The following is a 27,420-nucleotide window of genomic DNA, read 5'->3' as shown; positions in this document are numbered from 1 at the left end:
TAAAAAAACCTCTAAATTTTGGGATACAGAGTCATTTCCACAATAATCTAGGTTACGAATTAAAAATAAATAATGTGTATAAAACTTCACAGAATTTAATAAAACACAAGGAGACCACAGAAAGTATAAAGGCATTGGTAATAACAGATTATATTGTATCAATTCCAAGCTGAAAAAGATTGATAAAATCAGTAAACTGCGACAACTTATAAAGCCACTAATGGGTCTTCACAAAATGAAGGACTCTACATAAAGGCAACTGAACCCTTCACTTGTATGCCTTTATATTGCATTTTGCTTTTTGCCGATACCTGTTAGGGCCTTATTATTGTGAAACACTTCAAGCCCTCAGCAGTATTGTAGGGTGGTTCGCTACATGTTTAGCTAGTGGGAAGTGTGTTTTCTATGTTTAAGCAGTTGTATTTCTTATACATTATATACGTTATATATTATTAGCGAATAGCCGCACAAAATTAACTACAAAATTCGGATCTGGTGTAACATGAGAAAAACACGAAGTGTATTCTATACTAGGTTCACCAATCATTCCTAAAAAAGCTTGCGTAACACATCAAATTCATTCAACTTTCTGTTATAAGGGGCAACATTTATGTCCTCTTGGAACCAACATAAAACTGAGTTAACCATTCGCAGTTTCCCATTTGAAATCTGAGGTTCTATATGAAGTGATCGTGGTGAAAAGTTTGAAAACTGCTGTGATTACCATAGCAACCCATATTTTTTTATGCTTTGTTCCCCCAGAAAGTATTTAAAAATCGTTATGCGGCAAAATATCCATCCTGCCAATAGCTAAATCAATCTAAAATGATTATTAGTTTATTCTAACTGCCTTGAAATAATCATTCGCAACCAAGGCAAGCTGCATTGCGAGGTTATTAATGAGCGAGCTGGCGCTAGCATAAGCCCAACGTTTCATAGAACTCCTCTTAGTAAGGACGGTGTCCCGATGGCCCCTTTTGTGGCAGGTAAGTCTGGCTCGGCTTGTGGCCAGCTTGCGGAGGTCCAGCTTGGCTGGAGTCATACACCTGATGGCTCTCCTGATTCTAGTGAAATGGGAATTGCCAAAACTTGTTCTTATTAAGCAAAAAAGAAACCCAATTATACATTTAAGTAGGCAAACTTGGCACTTAGCAAGCAAAATGTGTTTAATTAAGGCTTATTAGTGGTTAATTATAAAAGACTTTAATGGACTAGGACACTAGAGGACCAAACATTGGTCATTAACAGTGCATTAAACAAATCAAAGATTAATTACATTTTATATTGGATATTTGTAGTTACAAAAGCTTTAACCTGCAATGAGCCCTATCACACAGTGAGTTTGGGGTACTTATGGCTCTTCAGCTGTTGCTAGACAACAACTCCTATAAACCAAGGCTGGCTGAGGGTGATGGAACAATGAGAGACTTATCAAAGGTGGTGCTATGTACAAACTAGTGCTGAATAAAGGTTGCGACACAATCAGACACAAAAAATAGTTGAAATCAGCACACAAGGTTTCCATTTTGTATTTAAAAAAATATTCACAGAATAACACATAATGCCTAAAGTGACTTGCAAAGAAAACATCAGGCACTGAGTGGAGTTGAACAAAAGATGTTGGCGTTTAAAAAAGGAAAAAGTGTAAATGGTTTATAAATTACTACATTACAAACTACATTGCTAAACTACATTAATATACAGGCAAAGTTTTAACCCCCCCCCAACTATGAATTGTCGTCTTCGTAGTCTAGCATACATAGGTCTAATGCACCAGAAGTTCAAGTATGCCTATGTTATAGGTTATAGATTCTTAACTGATACCACAAGGTCCGATTCTGGAATGTTTTTATAGAGCGGAAATAATTAGCTGCCAGCAAGGTTTGGTGCTTCAATGTACTCTAAATACCAATAAACCTGCAGGTCCAGTTCCAAAAGGACTGCTTAGTTTATCAACAATGGTTAATACCATCAATAAGCAGGATTGGGAACTTTTAACATGGTTAAAAGAGAATCTATAGCTGGATTAGGTCACTGGGTTTATTATTGAATAATTATTGAATGTGAACCAAAAGGCTTAGTGAAATCGTTCTAGGTTCTAATCAAAGTCTTTATTTTCAATTGTTCATGGTATCCGTTTTAAAAAGGAAACAGGGCACAGTGGAAATCTGATAACAAGAGGCTACATCAGAAGCAAAGAGTCATTTAATAGAATAAATAATGTAACTGTTGATTCAGATTTGTATGCCCTTAAAATACGGTATTGGAAACAATTTGTTATAGCACAAAGACTATTATAAGGTTGTCCAGTGGCATTATTAAATGCCAGTAGCATACTAGTTTACATGGAAATATTGCCATTTTTGGAGTCAAAGTAAATGCTTCAGTACACAATTTTACATTTCTTAATATATTGGGTGTTTCTCTGCAGTGTTAGCATGTTCTCTTTACCTGCTCAGGTGTAGGTATAATAGGTGAATCTCCAGGAATTGCAGCTGGAACAACGTATGGTGGAGGTGCAGAACCTCTCTCAGAACCTGCTCTATGAACAGAGTTAGAAGGTGGGAAGTCTGGCCGGGGGACAGGATCTGGTCTGGAGAAACTCTGAAAGAAAAAACACACACGGGCAACACTTAAAGTAAAACAGCATAGCCAGATTCCCTGATAAATGTAGAAATACATTGAATAGTATCTTCTTACTGGCTGAGGTGTGTGGATAGGCGATAGTGTGTCTAGATCAGTCATTGGAAACTCTAGTCCTTTTCTTCTCAGATCCTCGTACACAGTAACCACCCCAGTCAGGTCCGGTGAGCTTCGGAATGCATCTGCCCAGGCCTATAAAAAGAGATAGTTAGTTGGAAAAGACCTGCACATTGATTCCTCCCCTCTGTATAGAACCAATGGAACATATTACTTGGTCATACAGTGTTCATTTGGAAGTGTACTTGTATTTTCTAGAATACTTTTTTACTACTTATTTTCATGCAGGGATACTCAGAATTTATGTCCGTTTTGTCGACATTGGGGAATGCCGTTGTGTGCCACTGCTATTCACTATAGTCTGTTCAACCATTAAGCTGACCTTACCTTGGTTAATGGACCTTACCTTGGTTAATGGGGGGGGGGGTTGGCGAGTCGCAGTAAAGGGCGTTGAGGGAAATGGAGTAAAAGCCCCAAAATTTAAACTCACAGGCGCTAACATTAACTTGAATGTTAATGAGTTTCAGCAGGCAAATGCATGCGAACCGTGTCACGTTTTGACAATCAACTTAACCATTTAATTCAACAGACAACTCCAATTGTAGCAATTACACCCCTAATGGCTCCAGACCAACTCATACAGGTAGCATTGGTGCTTGTCTATGTGAAACAAAATGAAGTCACTTTGTTGCCCTCAAGTGGTGAAAATCCAGCATGTTCCTGAGTGATTGCTTCATTAAAAGGTTTTGCTCCAGTGGAGAGACAACTAGTATTGAATTCTGAGTGGCTTGAAGTTTGCAACTGTTTGACCCAAATATACATTACTGGAAATCCACTGATATTATGAAGAAGATGTCCAAGTTTTCCACTACAGAGCCCCTCCTCTTGCTTACCTGTATTAAATTGAGCACTTTATCGTGGACTATTGTGGGTGGGTTGTTCTTGGGAAGGATGGTTTTCACCAGCACTTGTTCCACAAATTCTTGGCTGGCTACTAGAACATGGAATCTGTGCCCACAATTCTTCACACATGTCTCCAGAACCTGATGGAACAATCATACGCTCAATGTGTTAAAAAGAGAAAATGGCAAATTATTTGAACTCCTGTAGTTTAACGAATGGTGTTTATGCATAAGAGTATCTGTATGGTTTGCTCAATTTTAGTAGGAAGAACAAAATGAAAAGATAATTCAAGTACTAACGTATAGGTCACTCTTACTAATCGAGGTATTAAAACCAAAGGGAAGCATGATAAAAATAAAGACACAGCATACTTTACACATCAAAGTGACATAAATGATGTAACATTTAGGTTTAATAAAATTTTAAAAAAAAGTTCTCGGGTCTTAAGCCTGCCTCTGGAATATACCTTATTGTCCCAAAAATAGGCCGTGCCTGATAATAGGCGTCACCCCTAAAGTTTGATATTAGTTTAAAGAAAATGTAGTAAAAACAAAACATTACCAAAAAACTAAAACAGTCGTTTCATGCTCTCTCACACTCTTACAGCCTCTCTCCTGTTCCTCCAATTGGAGGAGCGGGAGGCCCCAGAAGCTCCGCCCCTTTGTGGAAGCACACCGGGAATGAAGACTGAACACAGAGAGACAAGCGGAAGACATAAGATAGAACAAGAAGCAGAGGCGTGTGAAAGGAGACAGGGGCACGGAAGCAGTCTGCGTGTAAATTAGAGGACATTGACAATATCTAAACCCAGATTATAGGCAGCACCCCTAATTTAAAGATTTAAATTAAGGAATCCTATAATCAGGACAATAAAGTACACCAAAAAAACAATAAAAACATTCCAACTGTTTTAATATATTTCAGTAGAAGTATTCTAAGCATACATCCAAGCCACCTCTTGCTTCCTAATTTACTCACCAGTATTAGCTGGATAGCAGGGTCATCCCAAAAAGCAGGCCCCATGATTAGGCGTTTGGGCCAAATTATTTTCTTATTGACAAAATTATGTAAAAGCATAGCATGTGATTTGTACAGTAATTAGTTTTCTGGAATTATTATTTTGTGGCCAGGAGTCATTTACTTACAGGAACTAACTGCTCCTTAGACAAAACAAAACTTCATTTTCTTTTTGATTTTTACAATCACTGTTAGTGATTAAAAATAGCATTCATAAAAACAAAACATGTAAAACATACATAAAATTATATACTTATACAGTACCTATATGACTCCTGACCATAACATCCCCTGTGCACTCAATACATACCATGGCTAAGAACATATCCTCAATTTTCAGATTCAGTTCTGCAAACTACAGTTCAAAAGCCTGAGGTCCCTTAGATAATGTCCTTGTTTTAGAAAGAAAAGCTAATTTTGTCCATTTAACCAACATCAAGTGGTTCAGAAATACAGCACAGACATTGTTATTGTTGTAAATGACTATTGTAGCTGGAAACTGATGATTTTCAATGGAATATCTTCCAAAAAGAGGCCTTTTATCAGTAGCCATCACTCCTGTGTTGCAATGGCACATTGTGATGGCTAATCCAAGTTTAAGCTCAGTGACCCCCAAACTGTAATTATATATAATAACATAGATAAGCAAACTGTGGTTTGCAATTATTCCTTTGAATTTTCATGCACACTTCATTTCTTACCGTCAAGGCCAGAATTACTTCTTGAAAGTTTTTATTTCCAACAATCCTCTTCTTTAGGGCTCTGATGGCATCTTTTGGACTGTAAAGGAAAAATAAATGTTACTAGATTATAAGTAAGTTATCAAATATGAAATTGGGTTAAAAGGGATTTGACAAAAGTACAGTGTCCATACCCTTCATCAGTCTCATTGATTACATCACAGATCTCCATGTTTAGGGCCCAGTCTTCAGAACGTAGGGACCCATCTGTCGCCTTCTCTGTGGGATTAGAACATCAAAAAGTCAATGACAATGACATTGTCTACAAGGCTGAGAAGGTCCATGTTTAATGCAACTGGTAAAAATGGTTCTTTCCTCCATGAGGTTCCTAGACCAAGACATTGCTCGCTTCTGCATTCCTACACCTAATACCAGGACAAATTTACAGAAGAAGCGACCATTCTGTTCAGCAAACAGGCAGCTCATGCGTTATTTTATTTTATTAATTCAACCCTTGCAAATACACAAACTTTACTTAACTGCGCAAACCCTACGTAACATAAGTGTTAAAACAGTGTTTACAGTGTCTTTAAAGCTTGCATTTCCACAGTTAAAGTCTATTCATATTTTTGGTATCTGTGGGCAATGGAACACGTAGAAATGTTCTAGAAGTAATGCTCATCTCATTCATCATAAGGGTGAAATAAGTCTAGGCGGATTCAAACCGTGTTCCCAACACATACATTGACTGCAATAAAGTTACCGTGTCTAACTTTCCAGCAATCTTCACATTTTGTCCTTTGCAAACATACTTTTGGATAAGAGAGTTGAAGGGTGAGCGAGTAATATGAAAATATCACAATAGAATGTGTATTGGAATGTGAACGTTTCTACAAAGTCATGCTAGTCATTCATAGCGCGCTCTTCAAATCTAAGTACAATATCAATCACTTATTAAAGGAGTAAGAAGTCAAGAGAATACATTATGTTACTGATAGACTTAGAATTATTATTCCATATGAGAAGAGATCCCTTATGATTTTAAAATACATTCACATACTTGCCTTTATTGCTATTAACGGACAGAATTCTGTTATACAAACGTGAACAATTATTTTATTCCTGTACCAGACGTTTGATGTGTAACTGATTCAGACTTAACAACAAAGTAGCTAAAATCTTCTGAAAATCAGAAAAAAGAAGTATAACTCCATCAGCGTTATTTTCGCTGGTCATTACTATGCATGTCTTTACTGAGCCAGACGGTTATGTCACTTTGGGTTTAATCAGCTATTGCCATTGAGATAACTCTTCTGATGTACAATCATGTCCAGTGATTAAATAATTAAAATATAGATGTATTGTTCCCATGATCCAATCTCGTCATCACTTTCTTAATTGATGGCATGACTTATTTTGTCACCAAACTGACAAGCATCTTTCCCTGAACATGATTAAGAAAGCTCTACATAAAGAATATTTTGGGGAAAGCACCTTAAAAAGGATATGAATAGGGATATATTTTAAAGGGACAGTACAGCATTAGACCAAATTTTTAAAATATGCCTGTGCCGGCTCACGACTTTTTTTAACAGTTGGGGAATTGCCTTCTTTCTGGTTATAGATCCAATAAATGGAGCACCCATCTAAGATGTGTAAATATGTGAACATTTCTAATATCTGACACATGGGATGCACACCTGCTGGATATACTGCGGACATTAAAAAGGACATGTAGCATGAATTGGTGCATGTGTTCTTTTGCTGTTTAGAGTTAGGATAATAGATGTCTGTCTCATTTCCCTAACACCTTACTGAAAGCAGGAAGCATACTTAAGTATGCTTCCTGTACATGCGCTGAGGCTCTCCCACTTAAGTTTCATTAAAAATCTATGGCAGCAGCCAACTATTCTGCTAACATGCATGCGACTAGGTGCTGTTACGCCCATAGCTCAGCCCCGTTGACTTCAATGATTAACATACAGTAAAATCCATGGGGTAAAATCCATGGGAATATTTCTTTAAACAGAAAGTCTTTCCATCTCTGGTCAGCCTGTTCCTGAGGTATGCATGCACTGTGCATGAATGAGGAAGTGTGCTTCTTAACATTGATCTTTATGGGTGTGTGAGTAAGTACACAAACAGCCAAGTCAAGTGCACTATAAGCCAAGGATTTGCAGGGCTAGCCTGTGGAGTGGATACGATTCTGAAACAAAAGCTCTTTATTTAAAGTAGAGCTCCCATCATAGCTCCTTTTTGTGTTACTTGTAGCCTCAGAAACTGTTTTCTGTTCTAAACGAATATTCATAAAAATGTTCTGTTTGCTGCAGATTTGTTCTGTCATCACTCAAAAGCAGCAGACAAAAATAACAAGTCTTTAGCATAAACGCCTTGTGGTCGATAAGAAGGTGACATGAAAAAAAGGTGGTTCACGCTAGGTGTGATGCTTGAAAGAGCAACATGATCACCAGCCTTCATACAAGTGTTCTGTAACGAATACAGTCATGCAGTAAAGAACCTGTTTTCTAAAGATCAATGAAGCATAGAGATTTATAAATATAACCATATAAAATAAATTCCGTAGTCTACCCAAACTGGGGTTAATCTTGTTTGACGCTCTCAAGATTAATGGAAAGTGTAGAATAATAAGTACATCATTTAGTTTACAATATACCTAAACCTTAAATCCTTTGACATATTCATAAACCATTAATCATTTGCAGACTAACAAGCTTTATTGTGCCTGGTTCTGCTTGAGAAGAAGGTCATCTGGCCAAGGATGTGTTCACAAAGCAAACAACATTGAAGCATTGAAGATTAAGAGACAGGTTGTAGGCTCAACACAACAATACAAAGTCATTTGACGTGGCTCAGTGATTGCGATGCCTAGTTACAATAAAAGCGGATATATCATTTAACGAATGTATGAAAGAGAAAAGATGAGACAAGACAGAAGAAAAGAGTGAAGAGGAAGCAAGCCTTCCCTTTGGTGCCGTGGGCATGTTTGGCTCTTCAAGCAAAGGAAGCTCGCTGGGGTTTGTCTTTCAACCCAAAGCGATACCGGGCAGATTAAATATTCAACTCGCCTGCAGACTTGTAGCATAGTAAATGTACCCTAATAATAACATTCTATACAATAGCCATAGGATAAGACACGTTATTTGAAGTCCCTGTTTCCTTCCCGAGGAGCAGTGGAGATCAATAAAAGTGAAAAGTATGAATAAAAACACAGGCAGTCGCTCTGAGCGCCAGAAAAGAATCTGCTACCTTTATACATTTGGGTCTTTTTTGTATCAAAAAGTTTGGATTTTTCAAATATCTAATTTGTAACCCGTATGCACGGTGGTTACCGTGGCAATAATATGGCAGCTTTAGTAGGCACGTGTCTCTAGCCTCCTCATCGTGCTGAAAAAGCACAAAATAACTAAAATGCATTATTACCCTTTTTTAAATGCCTTAATAATTATATACAGAGAAATCTATATTAAAAAATGCTAAAGCTGTGAGTGACCCCCGTCTAAGCTTTGAGTCAATACCTTAAAAGAAAAGTGCCCTTGGTGGCCATTTCAATTGTTTTTATTTTGCTAATAGATAAAAGTAAGTAGTGCAGATTTATAGGCAGAAAAGGTCTCTCTGGCTGAGCTTGTGTTCCTGTTGTGAAATGATTCAGCTACTTTAGGAGTGGTTTTGCAAGCGGCTGAAATAGGAACATGACGGCATCATCCGAAGATGTGTGAACACCCGCAGGTGAAACCCTTAAGCACTGGAAATTAGAGCCATTTGTGAGGATTCAGCGTGATAAGATGAAAAGATGAGTAAATATTTGAATTCCTAGAATGTACAACAAAGTGATATCGCACAATGTGTTTTCAAATATAAAAGGGACAATTTACTGTCCCTCACATCCCCACTAGGGAAAAAATGCACATTAACATGAATTCTTTAAAATAAAATAAAAAAAATGGGGGGGGGGGGGGAGTTGAGGTAGAAGCTTCTGATCTGTGTAGCTAAAATTAGAAATCTAATTTTATTTAATTTCTTATTTTTTGGGTAGTACATGTCATTTGATTTGGCAAATTAAAGTTATCAGAAAAGAATATGTACATTCACATACTTTATAATAAAAATTCATAATTTGTTTAAATAGATTACATTAGTCTTCTTCTTAATGCCTTAAGTCAATTTCATTAATAGCTTTCAACATACAAAGCCTAGCCAAAGCTCTATTAACACCGACTAAAACAAAAGTGCTTTAGGGGTGTTGGGTAGGAAGTTCTGTTGAGCTTGAAATATCATCAATAGGTTTTGAAAGGCCGATTCCTCCACAAGAGAATTTCTGATCAATAAACCTGTAGATGTCAGAACTAAAAGAGTACCTGTCTACGGAACGGTGTTTGGTATTTGCAAATAAAATACAGGCTCTACGCTAGCTGAATGACAATGTGGAAATCAAGAAAAAAAAATATGTGCTTTCTATATAAAAGTCTATAACACTGGTTTACTAATTAAACACATCTACACGGCTCCTACAGTCTACACAAACAGAGGTGCATCACTATCTTATTTTGATTTTTTGTGCTAAAGGGTCCTGAAATGCATTCTAATAAGCTATCTATGTACTAATACCTAATATCTAGGTACTCTCCGGGTTTTGTGATGCTTCTCTGGGTCACTAAGGGGATAATCTGGGTCGTGGGATGCCCCACACCCCGGCCACCTCCCTAATAAAAAATAGTGTGCGGCCCATGCTGTTGGTGGGACTGGCCATGAACGTCAGCAGGACCTTCCACCCACTTCCCGCATGGGGGGCTCCGGATAACCGTAGCCAGAAAGTTCCTAGGTAAGCTAATAAGGTATAGCTCTAAGGGACACAGGGACAGTCACCAGCTTCCTATGTAATCAGAGACTTGCAGCTTGAACAAAGGCCAAAGGGTTTCTTTAGCTGGAGATCAACAACAATATAAGCCTGGTTTGTCGTTTGACAGTGACAAGCCTGACAAATCAATGCACACATCCATAGCAGCACACAGACCTTCGGGCCAGGAGACGGTCCATGAAGAGTCCTATGTATTACATTAAAATTATCTCTATGCTGCCTCGCCTCGATTTCACACTGGATATGTGTACAACTCTCAATACTCCATCTCCCTTAAACTGAACTTATTTTCTTCCCTCTATTGCTACTACCCCTTTAAAACCTTACCCCAATGACAATCTACCCCACGCACTCATTGTGGGGTACTGACTCTGACCTCTCACATTTTAAAACCCATAGCTTGTATTTGCATCTACTCATGCAAGAATCTATTTAAGCTCTTGTTCATGCACTCCTGCCTTGACTACTGCAGCTCAGTCTTAGCTGATCTCCCTCATAATAGTCTTCTCTCCATCAATGAATGCTGCCGCCAGCCTTATTTTCTTTACCCATCACTCTACCAATATCTCCTCTCCCCCTGTGCGCATTAGAAATCACTCCCACCTACAAAGCTCCTCATAGCGGTTCCCCTACCTACACCTCTTATCTCCAAATATACATCTACCTGGCCCTTCCACTCATCTTGTGATCTTTTCCTTTCATGTTCGTATAAAAGGCTTCAGGGGCTGCCCCTGTCCTTGGGAACGTCCTGCTGGCTCATCAAACTCTACCCTTCTATTTAGTCCTTCAAAACTGATCTCTTAAGGGAAAACCTCTTCCTACCACTGCTTCACCTCCTAGCCTAAGTCTTGCTGTTGAGCATCTTCCACCAACCCTTCAATCAATTTCTATACAAAGTTGATTTACATTTTAACTAATCGATGTTTACGCTGAGATATACTTCCGTGGCTGGTTCACTTAAAACATCTGCACTTTCACCTATTGCGTAATATGCATCCACACAATGCACTAACTTGTCACGAAAAGTGCTTGCTACCACTTTAAACACCCTTGAAATACCAGATGGTATGCACTAAACGTTGTTCTGCAGCCCAGTGGGGAGAACGCATGAAAACATGGAACCAGTGACTACAGATATTCATGATGTGTCGAATGAGATTGTGCTTACAAGTGAGTGAGTAATAATATAAAGTGTCAGAGTGTCTCAGTAGATATATGGGCCACTTCGAGAGGTTAGTAATATTTAAATATCCCGTAATTCCTGGCTCTGTATGCTATTGCTATTTTGCGGTAACACAGGCAAGTGTGGTGGCCAGAACTGCAGCTAGGCAAATATATTATTCAGCTAGGAATACAAACCCCAAGACCAGCCCTTAAAACCATATTCATTCTGGCGCAAAATTCCAAATTTTGTGCTATCCAAAAGAAATTTGGTTTCTACAGTGACTGTTTGAAAATTAACAATGATCATTCCTGGTACAAATACTGGTTCATATCTATGAAAATATGACAGCAGTAATACTGGGGCAAACTCCAAAGTGTGACACTGCCCGGAGACTTACAACAAAGAGAAAAAAAACAGCAAATTGCATTAAAGTTCAAATATTCACATGTAGGAAAGCTCATTTTCACCCTTAACAAATACTTTTGATTTTTCTATATCACAAGTCACTTATATCGCACCTATTTATTTTGCTAACAAATATTACCAGAAAAAAATAATAAAACCTTGTTGAGCGGATATGCTGAATGGACACCGAAGAGAAAAAAAATACCATAAACAAAGGTCGATAATGAGGAAGATCAGACCTTGTGTTCAGAGATATCCCGGTGGCCAAGTGATGGAGTACTGTGATCTCTGGTATCCCTCATTACCCGGCCCCTCGCTGCACAAGGTTATGGCTGCTAATGGTTATGGATTATCTTTTCAAGAAGAAGCCTGTTATGATCAGGCTTCTTCTGATGAACTGAGGGACAGTTTGATGGTCGGTAAGAACCCATCTAGTCTTCCATTTTTCCTCATGTAGAGACTCAGACCTCAATGAGTCCTTGGTCTTGTCTTAGATTGAAGATAGCTTTAGTATTAGCCTCTATGACTTCTGATAGGCTGTTCCATTTATCTACCACTCTCTTGGTAAAGAAAGACTTCCTTACATTACAGGGAAATAAGTCCATGACAGCCTCACAGAAGTAACTTAGTAAGCATTCCTCTATGGTCTGACAATTATCAACAATTATTGGCAGTTTGAAGCAGCCAATCAGTGGCAGGAGAGTACTTTCATTGAAACCGATGGGATCATTCCCCCCCCCCCCGGCAGGGGGAAATCAGTGCTGGAGCTGACTCGCAGTAAGTATATCATGTGCCAGGAGTTGTGTTTGGCCCAACAGATCTCCTCCACAATAAATCGGTGAGGGGCAAATGCATATGGAGGTTCTGCAAACCCCCACCCCATGCATTTCCAAAGGAGACACCACGTAATTGTAAAGGGACCTCTAAACTTATGTATGCGTTGAAGTGCATATGATGTCAGAATTTTAATTACATATTGTGTATGTATGGAGATAAACTGTGTTTTATGTCTGCTTCATCCCATGTGCGGGCGCTTGCTGATATGCTGTCAGCACTGCATTGGCCAATCACTTTTTAGCTGAAGTTCAAAAAGGAATCTCTTCTCAATCCTCTTACGGTCAGAGATGCCGGTTCTGTAATGAAACCGGTAGTGGGAACTTTAGTGAAGATCTATTGAGCAAACTGAAAATGGAGTCATTCCCTGCAGAATGAGTGAATTGCTGTCTGCAAGCGGTGAAAGCTGTGACAGACTTCTAAAGTACAAACCGTTTTCTCAAAATGATTATTGTACAAATAACAAAACCAAGATGTTAGAGGTTTGGGGGAGCCATAAATGGGTAGTCGCACCATTATTAATTTAGTAATATATATGTGTATCATTTTATCTCGGTCTGTTAGATAACACAGTTATACAATATATCATATTCCTATGACAGTCCTTGAGAGAGAAAGAAATAGTGTATTGCATAACATAGGAGAAGGCCGCATGAATACGCTGCATATTTAACGCAGTCTCAGTAATAGTACACGTCGCTGTGCACCACAAAATCTGAGCACGCCACGTTCCTAATCAATGCACAGACCAAGATGCTGCTTTACCAACGAGGGCCCTGCTTTAACGTCTGTCTGGTATTTGCAGCTTTCTGGTAATGCATTATTCATTGATACGGACCGCTACATGAACAGAATAAAATGACTTCTGCGTGGGTTAATACGCATCGATCACAAACGTTACTAAATAAATGACGGCCCTCAGAGAACCTGCCGCCCTCCACCTTCTCGGTGGCCTAACGATTCTCAACATTGATCGGCTGCTTAAAGTGCTCTCATAGAAACCGACAAGACCACTTTCCCCACTTGGGGGGGGATTCGGGTCTAATGAATCGGTGCTGGAGCTGACTGGTGTTAAGTAGTGTTAACAGGATGTGTTTGGCAAGGAAATAAAATCACGGGAGGGTGGGCAACTGCATATGGGGGGCTCTGCAACATCCCCCACATTCATTTAGTATTTACATGACCAGAATAATAAGAATATTAACCAGATCAGATTGTTTCTGCTTCACTTAAATGTTAACGTACTCCCTGTTTCTGCAAGTCGAATTGTTATGTTATATAACAACTTGTCGTGTCATGTTTACCTGTTGTAGAGCACTACAGAATATGATGGTGCTATATACAATAATAATAATGATCTAAAGTCAGTTTAACTTATGTCTGTGATGCGCCAAATGCATGCAGGTAGAATAATTATGATGGGAACGCAGCAATAGGCTTGTGGCTGAGTAAATGTCATACAGGCATCCATGTTTTCCACACGTCGGTCATATTAACTGTGTGTATATATATATATATATATATATATACACACACACACACGGTATGCATGTATGTATATATGCAGCTATAATAAAATACTGGGAGCACAATGCTCACTTTTTTTCTTTAAAAAGCTGCAGCTGGTTATGTAATAAACCGGCTGAATTAGTTTCTTCCATACACTCAGCTGGCACACAAGTCAACACACAGGGCCACTGGGGGTCTTTTTAAGCTCTTCGCGTTTATGAATTTGAATAAAGAGTTAATATTGCGTTTGACAAAGCTGAAAACCAATCAGAAAGACGATCCCACCCCATGACAGGTATATCGGGCAGTTATTGGCCAACACTTGAAACTACAACGAAATGCTTAAGATGATTGGATAGTTACAACTTTAACTCTGCCGCTATTGGCCAAAGACCACTCTAGTCGGAAGCTGATAGGCTTATCGCTAGAACGAGGCAACTTCTTATTGGCCGAGGTGGTAAGGAGTAAGTGGTCGCGAAGCGGTGTATAACCGAGTCTCTCGCTAGTTCTGTATTAGCACAGTACCGATAACATACCTATCCGCTGGCCGACCGTAGTCCCGAACGGATTTCCCAGTAGAAAGTCCATTGCCCTAATTCGGCGGCTTCTCAACACCAACCACTGTCTCGTCTGTGAGGTGTGATCACATGACCCAGCCTCGCTCTGGCGGCCACGCCCATTCAGTGGATCTTCGCCCAGCGAACGCCCAGTTTAATTAGGCTCCGCCTACCCAGGAAGCGCGTGCTGGTCACACGGGTTTAATCAGCTGAACTGCGTTCACCCGTCTGGAGTGCTGGGCTCCTCCCTCGGATATTATTGGACGGGATCAGAAACTGGGGAATAGCGAACAACAAGTGACAAGAAACATCATCGCTGATCGATTTAAAGTCCAGTAGGCCCAACAGCTGGTTAGGGCTATCGTGCCCCATCTATATGAATAGGTGGGCATCAGCAGAACGAGGCACAGCTAACCATTTACAATGCTGTTACTGATTGAATGCCATCAAATGGCAGCTAACTAAAGCCACCAAAACCAGATGTGAATAAAACAACAGCCTGTGTTTGCTACAAACTGGGGAAAAAGTATACCCAAGGCCTAGAACATCTGCATGCCGCTTAGAAGATCTGGCACACTGCAAAAGGATGTAGCAGCGCTGATCACAGGCCCACCTAAATGCTTGCCCCTGTCCCAGGACAGCACCTCCCATACAAAAAATAAAACTTGCCCATCAGAATGCTCTGTGTATTGGGTTATTACGATGAATAACTTAATGGAAGTTGGGCCAAGCAGCTCTGTAGAGTGTTTCACGTAGAAAGTCTCAGAAGCGTAGATGGAGGCTGGATGGGACTTATGTATTTAATATAACAGAATAGATGTTCCTTTAGTATGGCAGATGGCAGGGCACCCAGCCGCAGAGGGAACGCATCAAATTTAAACACAGAAGTTCATTTTTAGGTCCCTGATCACCATGTAGGCACAAAGGTATTAAGTGAGACTCAATATGGAAAAACACCTTGTATTGGGCATTTCGCTCGAGAGAAGGAATATTCAGAGAGACGGGGTTGGAGTGTTGTCTGCATTAACAATAATAGACAATGCACAGTGTATGAAGAATTACACCGTAAGATCCGGTTTGACAGGCAATTAAGGGATTTTTATTTATATAAAAAATTAAAACAATGACATTTACACAAGACTTGCCATTTAAGAGTTGAATGAAGCCATTCGCTTTCTGTGCAGCGCATCATGTTCATTTGATAAAATCCATCTCGACATAAAAACATTTGTTGACCATATCATTTAGTAGTCTGCTTTAAGGTACAGTTCTGCTAATTAATATCTCCAAACTAGGCATATTATTTACCATTTCAGTGTTAGGAATCCATAACAGGCTATTGTTCAGGCTCTGACACTGGACATTTTTTATGTATTTTTAAAAATGGGCTGGTAGGAAGCCATCTGTCGATATCACTAAGATAATGAAGGTATGGAGCTTGTTTTGGCACAGTGGCCACTCTGCCAGGTATAAAGCAATGTTTCAATGCAATGCATACAACCACTATAGTCCTTTAAAAAACACCATACACCTTTTTTTCTTGGTCTAAATATCACAATAAAAACACAAAAACATATAAAATAGCTCAGACTTTGTGTACATATAATACAGCACTGTACAAGTATAAAAGTTGTTTCTTGAGATCCAGGAGCCACTGATCTTCCTGGAGATGTCTGTGGTCATAAGCCAGGCATCACATAGGCAATGTTGTCCAGTGTGTTTGACTGTGGAAGGGACACAAGGTTACACATCATATCCATAAAAACAAATATGCACAGTGAATGCGTGTTGAGATTAGTTTTTACAATACATATATTCAAAGGGTATGACAAACTAAGATAAACCAATCTATTTAGGTAAAAATGGCCCTGCTTGCAAGTTTACACAAGCAAAAACTGCACAAAGGTCTACAAACTGACCGTGAAAATGTATTTATGGTATATATTAAATAATGTAGTTAGGCTTTAACAAATAAACATTGTCACTTAAAATTTAAGTATCCAGTGCTTACCAGTACTTGCTTAGGACAAGCATTCAACTGGGGAACATGGCTGGTGAGGCAGACCAATGGACCAAGGGCACAAAGGATGGAATCCAGAAGGACAGACAGACTACCAGACACTGCAACCATACCCTACCATCAAGTAGAAATGAGGGACAAATCCAAAATAGCATTCAATATACAAAAAAAGTGAAAAATTGACCAAACAAAATCATATACTCGCCTACAAAAACCAATGAAAAAACCTGAATATACCTATATATATAGTACATATATATAGTACAAGTAGCATATTGTAATTTCAAAACCATTTTTCCCTCAAAATTAGCAATTGTGGCATTGTAACACTCATATCTGTCATAAAAACCCCAAATCACCTACCCAAACGTACAGGGTATTCCGACACTTTTCATGCAGCCACTTTACCTCCAATCTTTGCCAGAGTTCTCAGCGTTTCCAGAGGTAATATCTTTTGGTTATTTTTTTCACACCGATTGCAATTGAAGTATAATGTAACTGATAATTTAAGGGGTTACTAAAAACCAAGACCTTAATATGTGTTCAGCAACATGTATTTTGTAAATGTATTTATCTTTTTTCATTTTATATACACACACACACACACATAATAATAATATAATTGTTTAATTAAAAATTGTTTATTTCATTAATTAAATGTAAATTATTTTATTTAAATATATAATTATAAATTAATAATTTTATTAGTAAAGAAATGCAAAGACAGCAAAAAAAAAAAGATCAATGCCTAGGAAGAATGAATATCATTGTATGTTGCCGACATCCAGCAACACCCACTGAACGACAGAAGCCATTACTTATCACTTCCGAAGCTCTTGCCAGAAGGGCAGTGCCCTATTTAAAAGGCATGTGAACGCTGCGGAGAGCAAACACCAAGCGAGCCTGCATATTTGTTGGTGTTGCTAAATGCCTCGACATCAGGGCATTGCAACAAAATCATAGATTGCTTTCTAAGCTATATTCACTGCATGACATGCCAGGCACGTCAATTGTCACTAATGGCATGCTGTTCCGTGAAGTGCTTGGCACGTCCATTTTTTGCGTAGGGGTTAGAGTACTCTGTGAGTAATTTGAAAATGAATGCTTCAAAACAAGAAAAAAAAAAGATATAAATGTTTCTATAAATGTTTGAATGTCGTATTACCTTTGCAAGTATGTCACATGTTTTGCCTCAGCAAAGACCTGAAGGAATCTTTAATATTGTGGTCTGGCTTAACACAGTTAAATGTTTTTTATTGTGAGGAAATTCATTTACATCACCAATACTAACCAATCCTAACAAAAATATGCATATTATGCAGTGGTCCTCACCCCTTTTACATATATTGTAAGTGAAACACAAAAGTTAATCGCTTTGTTGTGAATTCCGTATGATACCAACATCCGTACCTCGGTCTCCTGTAGCCGATGGCCTATCAAGCTCAAAGATTCTCCTAGCAGCTGTAGGTGGGCAGCCACATCAATGGGCTCCGTGTCAGGGACTTTTGCAGGGGAGGATGAGAAGGACAAAACACTGCTTGGAGATTTTTTGTGAGGCGAAGAGACACCAGAAGGGGAACCTGAAGAGACAGAGAAAAAATATTTATTATGAAAAACACAAGCGTAGAGTAATGCAAAGAACAATAATGCAAGCAAGGAGATGGGACACTTGGGTGTTATTTCCCGCTTGGAACAGTCAATACCTTTGCTCTTTGGGGTGGCCTCCGATGAGCTGGACTTGCGTTTCACTGTGGTGGCTTCTGCTTTATTTTGTTTGTGCTGGAGATATTGAGCCTTCTGCTTCCAAGCCTGTGGCCACAACAAGAGAACTTAAGGCAGGCAAATGCCAAATGGCTTTAGGCCACTTTTGCACCAGGATTGCTATTCATGAATAACCTCCATTGTGTATAAATGACATTGTTTATAAATAACCTCAAATAATCTTTAGTACTACTTATAGCCATCAGGATAGCATTCTACACCCTGCCCTTGCAATGGTAAAGCTATGTTGGCTTTCACCATGTCTTATATTAATAAGGGCAAGGTGATGTACAGCATTGCTATACACAATGTAAACATCGCTTCATTCAGTGAGTTTCTTGTTTCTTTGATACAACTCACAAGCAGCACACTCAACGAGTACTGTCTAATTAGCTTTTCTGCATGTTTATTATTACTCTGGATGCAATGTAGCCTCATGGTGCCAAAAGGCTAAAAATTGTGGTCTTATTTTCAGCAATACACAGTATAATGCAAGGCATCTCATGTCAAAGGCCACAAATGGTCTCTGGTATCCCAAATGGAAGCTGCATAATACTAAAAAGGACACAACTTCAGTATGAAGCTTCACAGAATAAATGTCTGATGGGTATACCCAGCTCGCTGATCACAGTGTGATCAGTGCGGTGGGGATCGGAGGAAAGATCGTAAGAAACAACACTTCTCCCTCTCCCTACAAACGGGAAAAGTAAAAAAGGGGGGGTTTAAACAAACCATAAATAAAAGAGAAATAAAATAAATAAAAACAAACAATACAGTGAGCTCAGTGATGTCATTGCGGCATCCATAACCTGTATGAGTGATCCGTAAAGGCATCGCTATTCAAACTGCAGAAAAAAATCATTAAAAATCGCCTTTACATTCCCTTTGCCCTGGCACTAAGCCTTAAAAGTATAACCCACCGTTCACTACCCCTAAACCCCTTAAGCCAGAAGTATTAAAAAAACTAACCTATTGGGTATTATGTAAGGGATGGATGTGACCATCTAGAACATACAAAATATCTATGTGGGGTATGTCCGTAATCAGGCGATGTTGCCGAACATAAATTGGGTCGTTGTTCGATGGCACCTACTGTGTAGAAAAAATTCCAAGAAAATTTTTAGGGTATTTTAAAAAGAGAAAGCCCCGAATAGGGTTAACGACTTACAAGCTTGTCTTTTTCAGGAAGCTGCTTCCACACCTCAGCCAGTTTTTTGCTCAACTCCCCGAAGTCTACAGAAAAAAAGGAAAACAATTTACTGGCTATTGCATCAAGTGTTTTCTCAGCAAGCACTTCCTTGGCCAAATGCCATAATTATCAGTGTCCCCTCCAAAAACACTGACCCTTCTAACTTTCTATAAATCAGTTAGTTTTATCAGATCTATTAAGCCATTCAGCAAAAAATTTAAAATTGGTTAGGTCTTCTGTAAATTAATTATGCATATAATATGTTATATATAACTATTTCTAGACATGCCGTCCCCTACTACGACTCCCGAACCTCATCATCAAGGCGTTAACCATCTCACCGATCCCAGGGTGTTCTGCGATGATGCTGCCTCGATACTCTTTGGAGAAAACCTGGTAAGCAGACATATTCTTCTTCTTGGGCTGTTCAACAGGCATATGAAAAATACACAAGCAAGGGCACTGACATTAAAAAAATAAAATATTATAAGAATACAATGACTACTGTGATGAAACCTTGTTGAGAAATAAAAGGAAAATAAACATGCATAACTTACACATAGTACGATAGAATTAAGTACGGTTAAAAACAGATCAACATTTACTTCTTGAGTTGGATGTTTTTAGCACAACCTTTGCATCCATAATGTGATCAGAATGAAATTGTATTGTTCAGGTAATACAAAATAGTGGTTTTCTTATGTTGAGATCCATTTACTTGGTTAACATGTTTGCACAACAATTTGTTAAGTTATGTAAGTTATAAGGTCCTCGGGGATTTACTTATACAATGTATGTGGCCAACAAAGCTGTCCTTGCTGTAGGTGTTCATTACTGTTGGCCCTTAATATAATATCTAATATATAGATAATTTGTCAAGTTCAAATTGCACCTCATATATAAAGAGGAACTGTAATTTCTAAACCCATTAACTAAAATTACCAAAGCTTTGAATTTTTTTTTTTTTGGAGATATTTAGCTTAAAGTTTAAATGGTCACATCATAGAAGCTTAAATTTATCAGAGCGGTAGGGCCGTTTTTCTCTACTGAATTTCCTGTGGTGTGTTTTTCCCCTGTCCTCGGCCCATCTTAAGAAAAGCCACCTGAACTAAGCAACAGTAATGAGTAACATAACGTGATAGCAGAAATAACTTAGTAGGAAAGCATAATCATGCAGATTCAGAGAACAGGAGGTTAAGACATGGCATACACATAGGATGGGATTTTAATACATATATAGTGTAAATACGTCCGCAAACATAGTTACATGGGTTTATACATTGATACATATGATTCGGGGAAGTGGTAGATTCACTTAAAACCTCATTGGGTGGAAGGACTAAGTGGCTTGACTATCCCTACCTTATCGGTTTCCTCTTTCTTCTTCTTCTTGTCCAATGGCACTTCTGCATGGGTGATAAGAACGGGTGGTGACAGAGTTGCTGGTGGTGGTGTAACACCTGCAGGGGCCGGGGATGAGGGCAGTGTCGGTGGTGGAATTTGCGTTGGGCTTACTTCAGACCCATGCTCTCTTTTGCTTTTGCTGTGTTTCCTGTGTTTCTCATCCTTATGTTTATCTTTTTTCTTCTTACTTTTCTTCGATTTCTTTTTTTTCTTCACCTCGCAGAAAGAGTCATCGATCACCAATTCTCCAGCTTCCAGCTCCCCACCAGAGGAAGAGGCTGAATCACCGTGCCGTGGGGCATGGCTTTCCTTCTTGTGTTTCTTGTGGCTACTTCTGCTCTCAGACTCTTCCCGTTGCACTTTTTTGCTGCTTTTCTTAGACCCTGGCCCATCGCTGAGCACAGGGCTTACTTGTGGTGAGATTGCAGGTTCCTCAGTCTTTTCTGTGGGGGAAAGGATGAGTTTCATTTTCAATCCATCTGGTTCACGCAGAGTTAGAGGTTTAGGTTTTTTGGGTCGGTGAGAAGGATCTTCGGTGGGCATGTCCCCTATTTTTTTACGATGCTCTTTGCTCGGTATTTGGGAGGAGGATGGAAAGTTTACTGGGGGCGCAAGGATTTTCTCAGCTTTTTTGCTGGGAGGTTTGCTGGAGGAAGTCTGTGATGATGTGATAGCTTTGAGAAGATCCATTGCTGTATCTGAGGAAGGTGAGGATGGGCCAGGAAGGGGAGGCTTTTTTTTCTTCTTTATAACGTCTGGGGAACCAGTTTCTAAAATACAGAGATGGTAAAGGTACAAATTAGCAAATAAATAAAAAAGTAAGAAAGGTTACGTTGTTGAAGACGAGATAAACGGTAAATAGACTGACATGCAGTATGGAACATGAAAGAAAGGATGTAGGTGGTCTGAGAATGGGATATTCTAGAAATGGGATTGACTTCAGAATTCAACAGTGTAATTGGAGGCCTATATTCTATAGTATAAAAAAAACGTGGGCGCATGCCATCTCCTACCTGTGTAAAACGCATCATCTGATGAATGCTTCTTTTTCTTCTTGTGTGACTCTGATCCTGGAGGAAGAAAGTCTGGCTCCTGCAAGAAAATGATAATCTTAAATCAATCTGAGAGGTTACGCGTCGCAACACAAAAACCATCATACGGATCTGTTACAAAACACTGTACTCCTACAACAGCATGATCATTTAATTATTTAGGGAATACTAAATGGGAGAAAAGCTGGAAAGACTTCACTACATCTACATCTTCTATGTAGTTTTTTTATGCAAACTTCATAAATGGCATTGGTATTTTCACTCTTAGTACCTCTTTAGAAAAGGGTTAAATGTTAGGAACTGAAGAGCATCAATTTGGTTAAATTTACAGGTGCCCAATTATAATTGGGTTTCTTCTCATCTGAGAATGACAATGATGTGCATACCAAGTATATAATTTGCCAATCATTACCAAATCATATAACGAGTGGGGGAAAAAAAAAAAAGTGTCTCTGTCTGTGCAAACAACAAAGGTCTGTTCAACAAGCACAAAAACATGTAACCCAATGAAAGAATAACACTTGAAGTATCCCACTCCCCCCCCACCTTGGGCCTTTTTTTGGATGACTTTCGAACTTGCTCAGCAATCTCTTCTTCCTCACGCAGAAGGTCTTTGTATGATCGCTTCTTCTCCCGCTGGGTCCTGCCAGCTGCCAACCCCACATCCTCCATCCCACGCTCTGTGTCCAAACTCTCGGATGCTGGCCGAGAGGTAAGATAAAAGACACAGGCAAAGACAAATAGACTTAAGGCAGAAAGCACTCACTGGCCCATCTAGGCAGCCATGTCTCAAAATGCTTCATGCGGTGGGTTCTCTCTATCAACTGCTTCCTAGGGCAGGGATGTCCAACGTGAACAAGACAGCCAACACAGCATGTCTGCATGATGAAACGGATAACTTTAAAACTGTCTGATTTCATGTATATTAATAGCATCCTAGAATTGTGTTCTTTGAGGATAAGGCTGGACACCCCTGTCATACACTGGAACCAAAATGCGTTGTTTAAAAACAATTTACACAGCGCTTTATACACTATATAAATTCAAGGTATATGAAAACTAGAATTGACAGACTAAGACAAACCAATAAATTAGGTACGGAGGGCACAATTAGCAACAACAACAAAAAAAGATATCTAGCCATCATTAGATGTAATTTAGCAAACTAGGTCATCACCACACTGGCTCAATATAGTAGTGATTTAAGGTTATTTTGCAAATAACTATCTAAAAATTAAGAGATTTTCCTATGTACATCCCAAGCAAAATGTGATAAGAAATACTAAATAGTTTTAATCATGGCAAAAATGTCATTCAAACTGGTATGCGTTTTAGATAATATCTGCACTTCATATTGGTTACCGTTACTTCCCTTTCTAAGACGCCTCTAATAGTTCCCCCACCATAAAATATAAAGTATCTAATAAACTTCATTTGATCTCAAATGTCATTTTTTTTTAATGATACCAATATTTGAAATATTTCTGTGCATGCATCAAGAATTGATTTTAAGTCGAGTATCTAACACTTAAAGTCTGTAGCAGTTTGGCACTGTGGAAAAAACTCTTATTAAAGCACACTTGCCATAATCTTAACTTTATACTAATCAACAAAACATGAAAACCGATAACGTCCCATGCAAATGTACGCAGTATTTTGTGTGAAATCATAATGAATAAAAGGATAAATCTAACTGCGTGCATGTGAATGTCAAGCTATGAAATGGATCGTAGTCCTAAAAAAATGCTTTTTAAAATAACTGAGCAATTACGGTATATAAAAGAGATCCAGAACTCCGCTCCTATAAAAGTGTGTTGGCTCAGGTCACAAAAGCACAGATTTCATCTAAAAAAAAAAAATACCGCTGTGTTGGGACTGGGGATGGGAAATGCTGCTCTCCAGAGGGTATTCATTTTAAGGTTCTGCACCTACCTCTGAGGTCACTGTATGCCATAACCAACTCGGTTCATCAGGTATCCAGGTCTGGTGGAGGTATCTTGGGGCATCAAATCTGTAGAAGGAACATCTCGATAATATATTATAACCCCTATGGGAACTATAAGTGTCTACATATCAGTCTGACATCTGTTAATGCGACCCATAGGGATGCTCCCCTTAGCTTGAGTCACATACTTTTCCACATTGGCCAAACCAATAAGATGTCTCTGGTCGTGCATCCAAACCATTATCCCTCATCAGCACCACAATCCCTCCATCCCCGCTTTCTCCCTCTTTTCTAGGAGTCTTTTCAGTAAGAGTGTATTTTATACAGTTAAGTGTCCCAATAATATGTCCATAAACAATAGAAAATCAATTTACAAATCAGAATATGTAAATAACATACATCAAGGTCCATCTACATACTTTAGCCAGTTATATATCAGCAGATACACAAAATCCCATTGAAATTCTAAATTAACCCCTAAGCAGGACTGTCATTCTTTGGCCATTGGAAATGTATGAATTTATTCAGTGTGTAAACATGAGCCCATACGTGTCTGTTTCTGCAACCACTACACCTTTTGATGAATGGGTGAATTTCATAAAGCCTCTTTATAATAAAATAAGAACAATGTCTGACAAATACATATGCACATTACCGCAGGGCAGGGGCACGTTTAACAGCATCTGCTAGGACAGCTCAAAGCTCACAGAAATCAGGGCAGTACGTAGTTAATGAACGTAGGACAATCGTGAATGACAGATTTATAACTTTAATAACGCCGCAGCAGAACATTAAAGGGTTACACTTTCCGGCATGGGGAATAAAAATGACTTTGGGGACTACATTTCCCATCGTGCATAGCTCGCTGCTATTTCTACACAAAACTCTCCCCCCGGTTATGCCTCACACCTTGCGATTTGTAGCTCAGACCGGCAGAATGGTTCGAACCGAAGCGAATCCTCGGCTTCCCGCCATCATGTAAGAAGAAAGCCAAGCTAAATACGTGCAGACGTTGGACGTGACCTAAACCACCGTGGAACGCAAGATGTAGCTCTACGTCGCTTTGCGAAGCTGACAGTACAACAATCACTTCCGGTCACGTGACAGACCTAGTGAATTGGCGGTATGGAATATGCTCTTTGCAGTTAAATATCGGTAGCGGCTAGTTCCTACCCAGTAGAAGGACTCTGGTGATGTCAGCAGACCATGTGACTGTTTGGTCACATGGTACAAAGAACTACAGGAAGATGAAGAAGCAGCAGCGCGGGACGTGCAAATGGGCTGTGCTGGGCTGCTGTTTCTTTTTCAATAACGTGGGATGTGAGGATGAAGTTTTAACAGAACTCCTGAAAATACAGAATATTATGGAGGCAGAAGGAAACGTGAATCTGTGAAATAATTCACAGTGAGTCACTCTCTCTCTTTCTCTGTGCCAGTGATTCTCTCGCTCTCTCTCTCTGTGCCAGTGAGTGTCTCTCTCTGTGCCAGTGAGTGTCTCTCTCTGTGCCAGTGAGTGTCTCTCTCTGTGCCAGTGAGTGTCTCTCTCTGTGCCAGTGAGTGTCTCTGTGCCAGTGAGTGTCTCTGTGCCAGTGAGTGTCTCTGTGCCAGTGAGTGTCTCTCTCTGTGCCAGTGAGTGTCTCTCTCTGTGCCAGTGAGTGTCTCTCTCTGTGCCAGTGAGTGTCTCTCTCTGTGCCAGTGTCTGTCTCTCTCTGTGCCAGTGTCTGTCTCTCTCTGTGCCAGTGTCTGTCTCTCTCTGTGCCAGTGTCTGTCTCTCTCTGTGCCAGTGTCTGTCTCTCTGTGCCAGTGTCTGTCTCTCTGTGCCAGTGTCTGTCTCTCTGTGCCAGTGTCTGTCTCTCTGTGCCAGTGAGTGTCTCTCTCTGTGCCAGTGAGTGTCTCTCTCTGTGCCAGTGAGTGTCTCTCTCTGTGCCAGTGAGTGTCTCTCTCTGTGCCAGTGAGTGTCTCTCTCTGTGCCAGTGAGTGTCTCTCTCTGTGCCAGTGAGTGTCTCTGTCTCTCTCTGTGCCAGTGAGTATGTGTGTGTCTCTCTCTCTCTCTGTGTCAGTGTGTGTGTGCCTCTCTCTGTGTCTGTGTGTGTCTCTCTCTCTCTCTCTCTCTCTCTGTGCCAGTGTGTGTCTCTCTCTCTGTGCCAGTGTGTGTCTCTCTCTCTGTGCCAGTGAGTGAGTGTCTCTCTCTCTCTGTGCCAGTGAGTGAGTGTCTCTCTCTCTCTGTGCCAGTGAGTGTCTCTCTCTCTCTGTGCCAGTGAGTGAGTGTCTCTCTCTCTCTGTGCCAGTGAGTGAGTGTCTCTCTCTCTCTGTGCCAGTGAGTGAGTGTCTCTCTCTCTCTGTGCCAGTGAGTGAGTGTCTCTCTCTCTGTGCCAGAGACACACTCACTGGCACAGACACACACGCTCACTGGCACCGAGAGAGAGAGAGAGACACGCTCACTGGCACCGAGAGAGAGACACACACTCTCTGGCACCTCGAGAGAGAGAGCGTGCGTGTGCGGGCGCCTCGAGAGGGAGATTTTTTAGTGAATAGACTCATTTGTTATAGACTAAATGCCATGTCTGTAATTCAGACCTTCACAATGTATATGAGAATGTGATAAAATAAAGCAACTGCTGTATATGTTTCAAAATAATAGTAATAATAATATATGTTCACGAATAATTAAATGAACATAACTAGATGTTTATACTGGTTTCTTCTTCTACAGTCTATCTCGACCACTCACAAAACATTAACCTTTTAGTGACATGGGTAGATTAAGATTACGTCTTCATGGTGGCGGCTTTTTGGAATAGGAGCCAGGCATAAACTGTTGCCCATGGAGTATTGTGCAGCGGACAAGTGCAAAGGCAATGGGAACCGCTCAGCTGTGTGCGTCGGACTGCCATACACAAGGGAGAATATCCAAGAAAGGCTCCATTGGTTGTGTCTTTCTCCTGCTCAGGTAATTAGGGACCACACAGGGTTAAGGTGTGAATCCAGGACAGATGGAAGACAATTGGAGTCATAAAAAGGACATGTCGGTACCCATTAACGCAACAATTATTAGGAATATCTATGGGCAAGACTATGGAAACAAGATTTCTCACTATGAACTGTCTAGTTCCTATTCCTGTAAGGGACCTGTGTGAGCGGGAGGTATGAAAGTCCTTTAGCTGGATGGAAACTAGATTTCTCAGCATAAACCGTCTAGTTCCTATCCCTGTAAGGGACCGGTGTGAGCAAGAGATGTGAGTCCCTTTGCAGTATGAGAACTAGGGATTGTTATCCTTGTAAAGGACCATTGTTACCTGAAGGTATAAAAGTCCTTTAGCTGGATGGAAACTAGATTTCTCACTATGAACCGTCTGGTTCCTATCCCTGTAAGAGACCTGTGTGAGCTGGAGCTATAATTGTC

The 27,420-nt window shown here is 39.8% G+C and overlaps 2 protein-coding genes across 2 annotated transcripts in view; both read right to left on the bottom strand.

Moving 5' to 3' along the window:
• LOC149284355 (target of Myb1 membrane trafficking protein-like) overlaps positions 1–14,677 on the bottom strand; it is a 43,965-nt gene extending 29,288 nt beyond the window's left edge. Inside the window, exons 1-5 of the mRNA XM_089496772.1 lie at positions 14,626–14,677; positions 5,495–5,579; positions 5,322–5,400; positions 3,594–3,743; positions 2,701–2,835 (exon numbers count right to left, since the gene is read on the bottom strand). Coding sequence (XP_089352898.1) covers positions 2,701–2,835; positions 3,594–3,743; positions 5,322–5,400; positions 5,495–5,579; positions 14,626–14,677 — 501 coding nt within the window. The remainder of the gene's footprint in view (positions 1–2,700; positions 2,836–3,593; positions 3,744–5,321; positions 5,401–5,494; positions 5,580–14,625) is intronic.
• A 1,648-nt stretch (positions 14,678–16,325) lies between these two features.
• On the bottom strand, positions 16,326–24,026 carry LOC149284354 (HMG box-containing protein 4-like). The gene is made up of 10 exons (XM_089496838.1): positions 24,001–24,026; positions 22,619–22,763; positions 22,034–22,112; positions 20,979–21,790; positions 19,958–20,039; positions 19,596–19,660; positions 18,370–18,475; positions 18,077–18,246; positions 16,658–16,780; positions 16,326–16,370 (listed from the first exon to the last, which is right to left on the bottom strand). Exons 1-10 carry the CDS (start codon positions 24,024–24,026, stop codon positions 16,326–16,328), a joined length of 1,653 nt encoding a protein of 550 aa, XP_089352964.1.
• Positions 24,027–27,420: the final 3,394 nt, after the last annotated feature.

This window comes from Sceloporus occidentalis, unplaced genomic scaffold, assembly GCF_023333645.1.
Source record: "Sceloporus occidentalis isolate IW3139 unplaced genomic scaffold, rSceOcc1.0.p SCAF_94, whole genome shotgun sequence".
Lineage (NCBI taxonomy): Eukaryota > Metazoa > Chordata > Lepidosauria > Squamata > Phrynosomatidae > Sceloporus > Sceloporus occidentalis.
This window is presented reverse-complemented; position numbering and strand designations above follow the sequence as displayed.

Excerpts from the sequence above, each read along its gene's own strand:
- LOC149284354 (XM_089496838.1), bottom strand. The coding sequence starts at position 24,026 with ATGGCATACAGTGACCTCAGAGGTAG. Across the intron at positions 20,040-20,978 it reads AGAAAGAGGAAACCGATAAG|CCCAAGAAGAAGAATATGTC; the intron begins GTAGGGATAGTC and ends CCTGTTGAACAG. Across the intron at positions 16,781-18,076 it reads ATCGGCTACAGGAGACCGAG|GGTATGGTTGCAGTGTCTGG; the intron begins GTACGGATGTTG and ends ACTTGATGGTAG.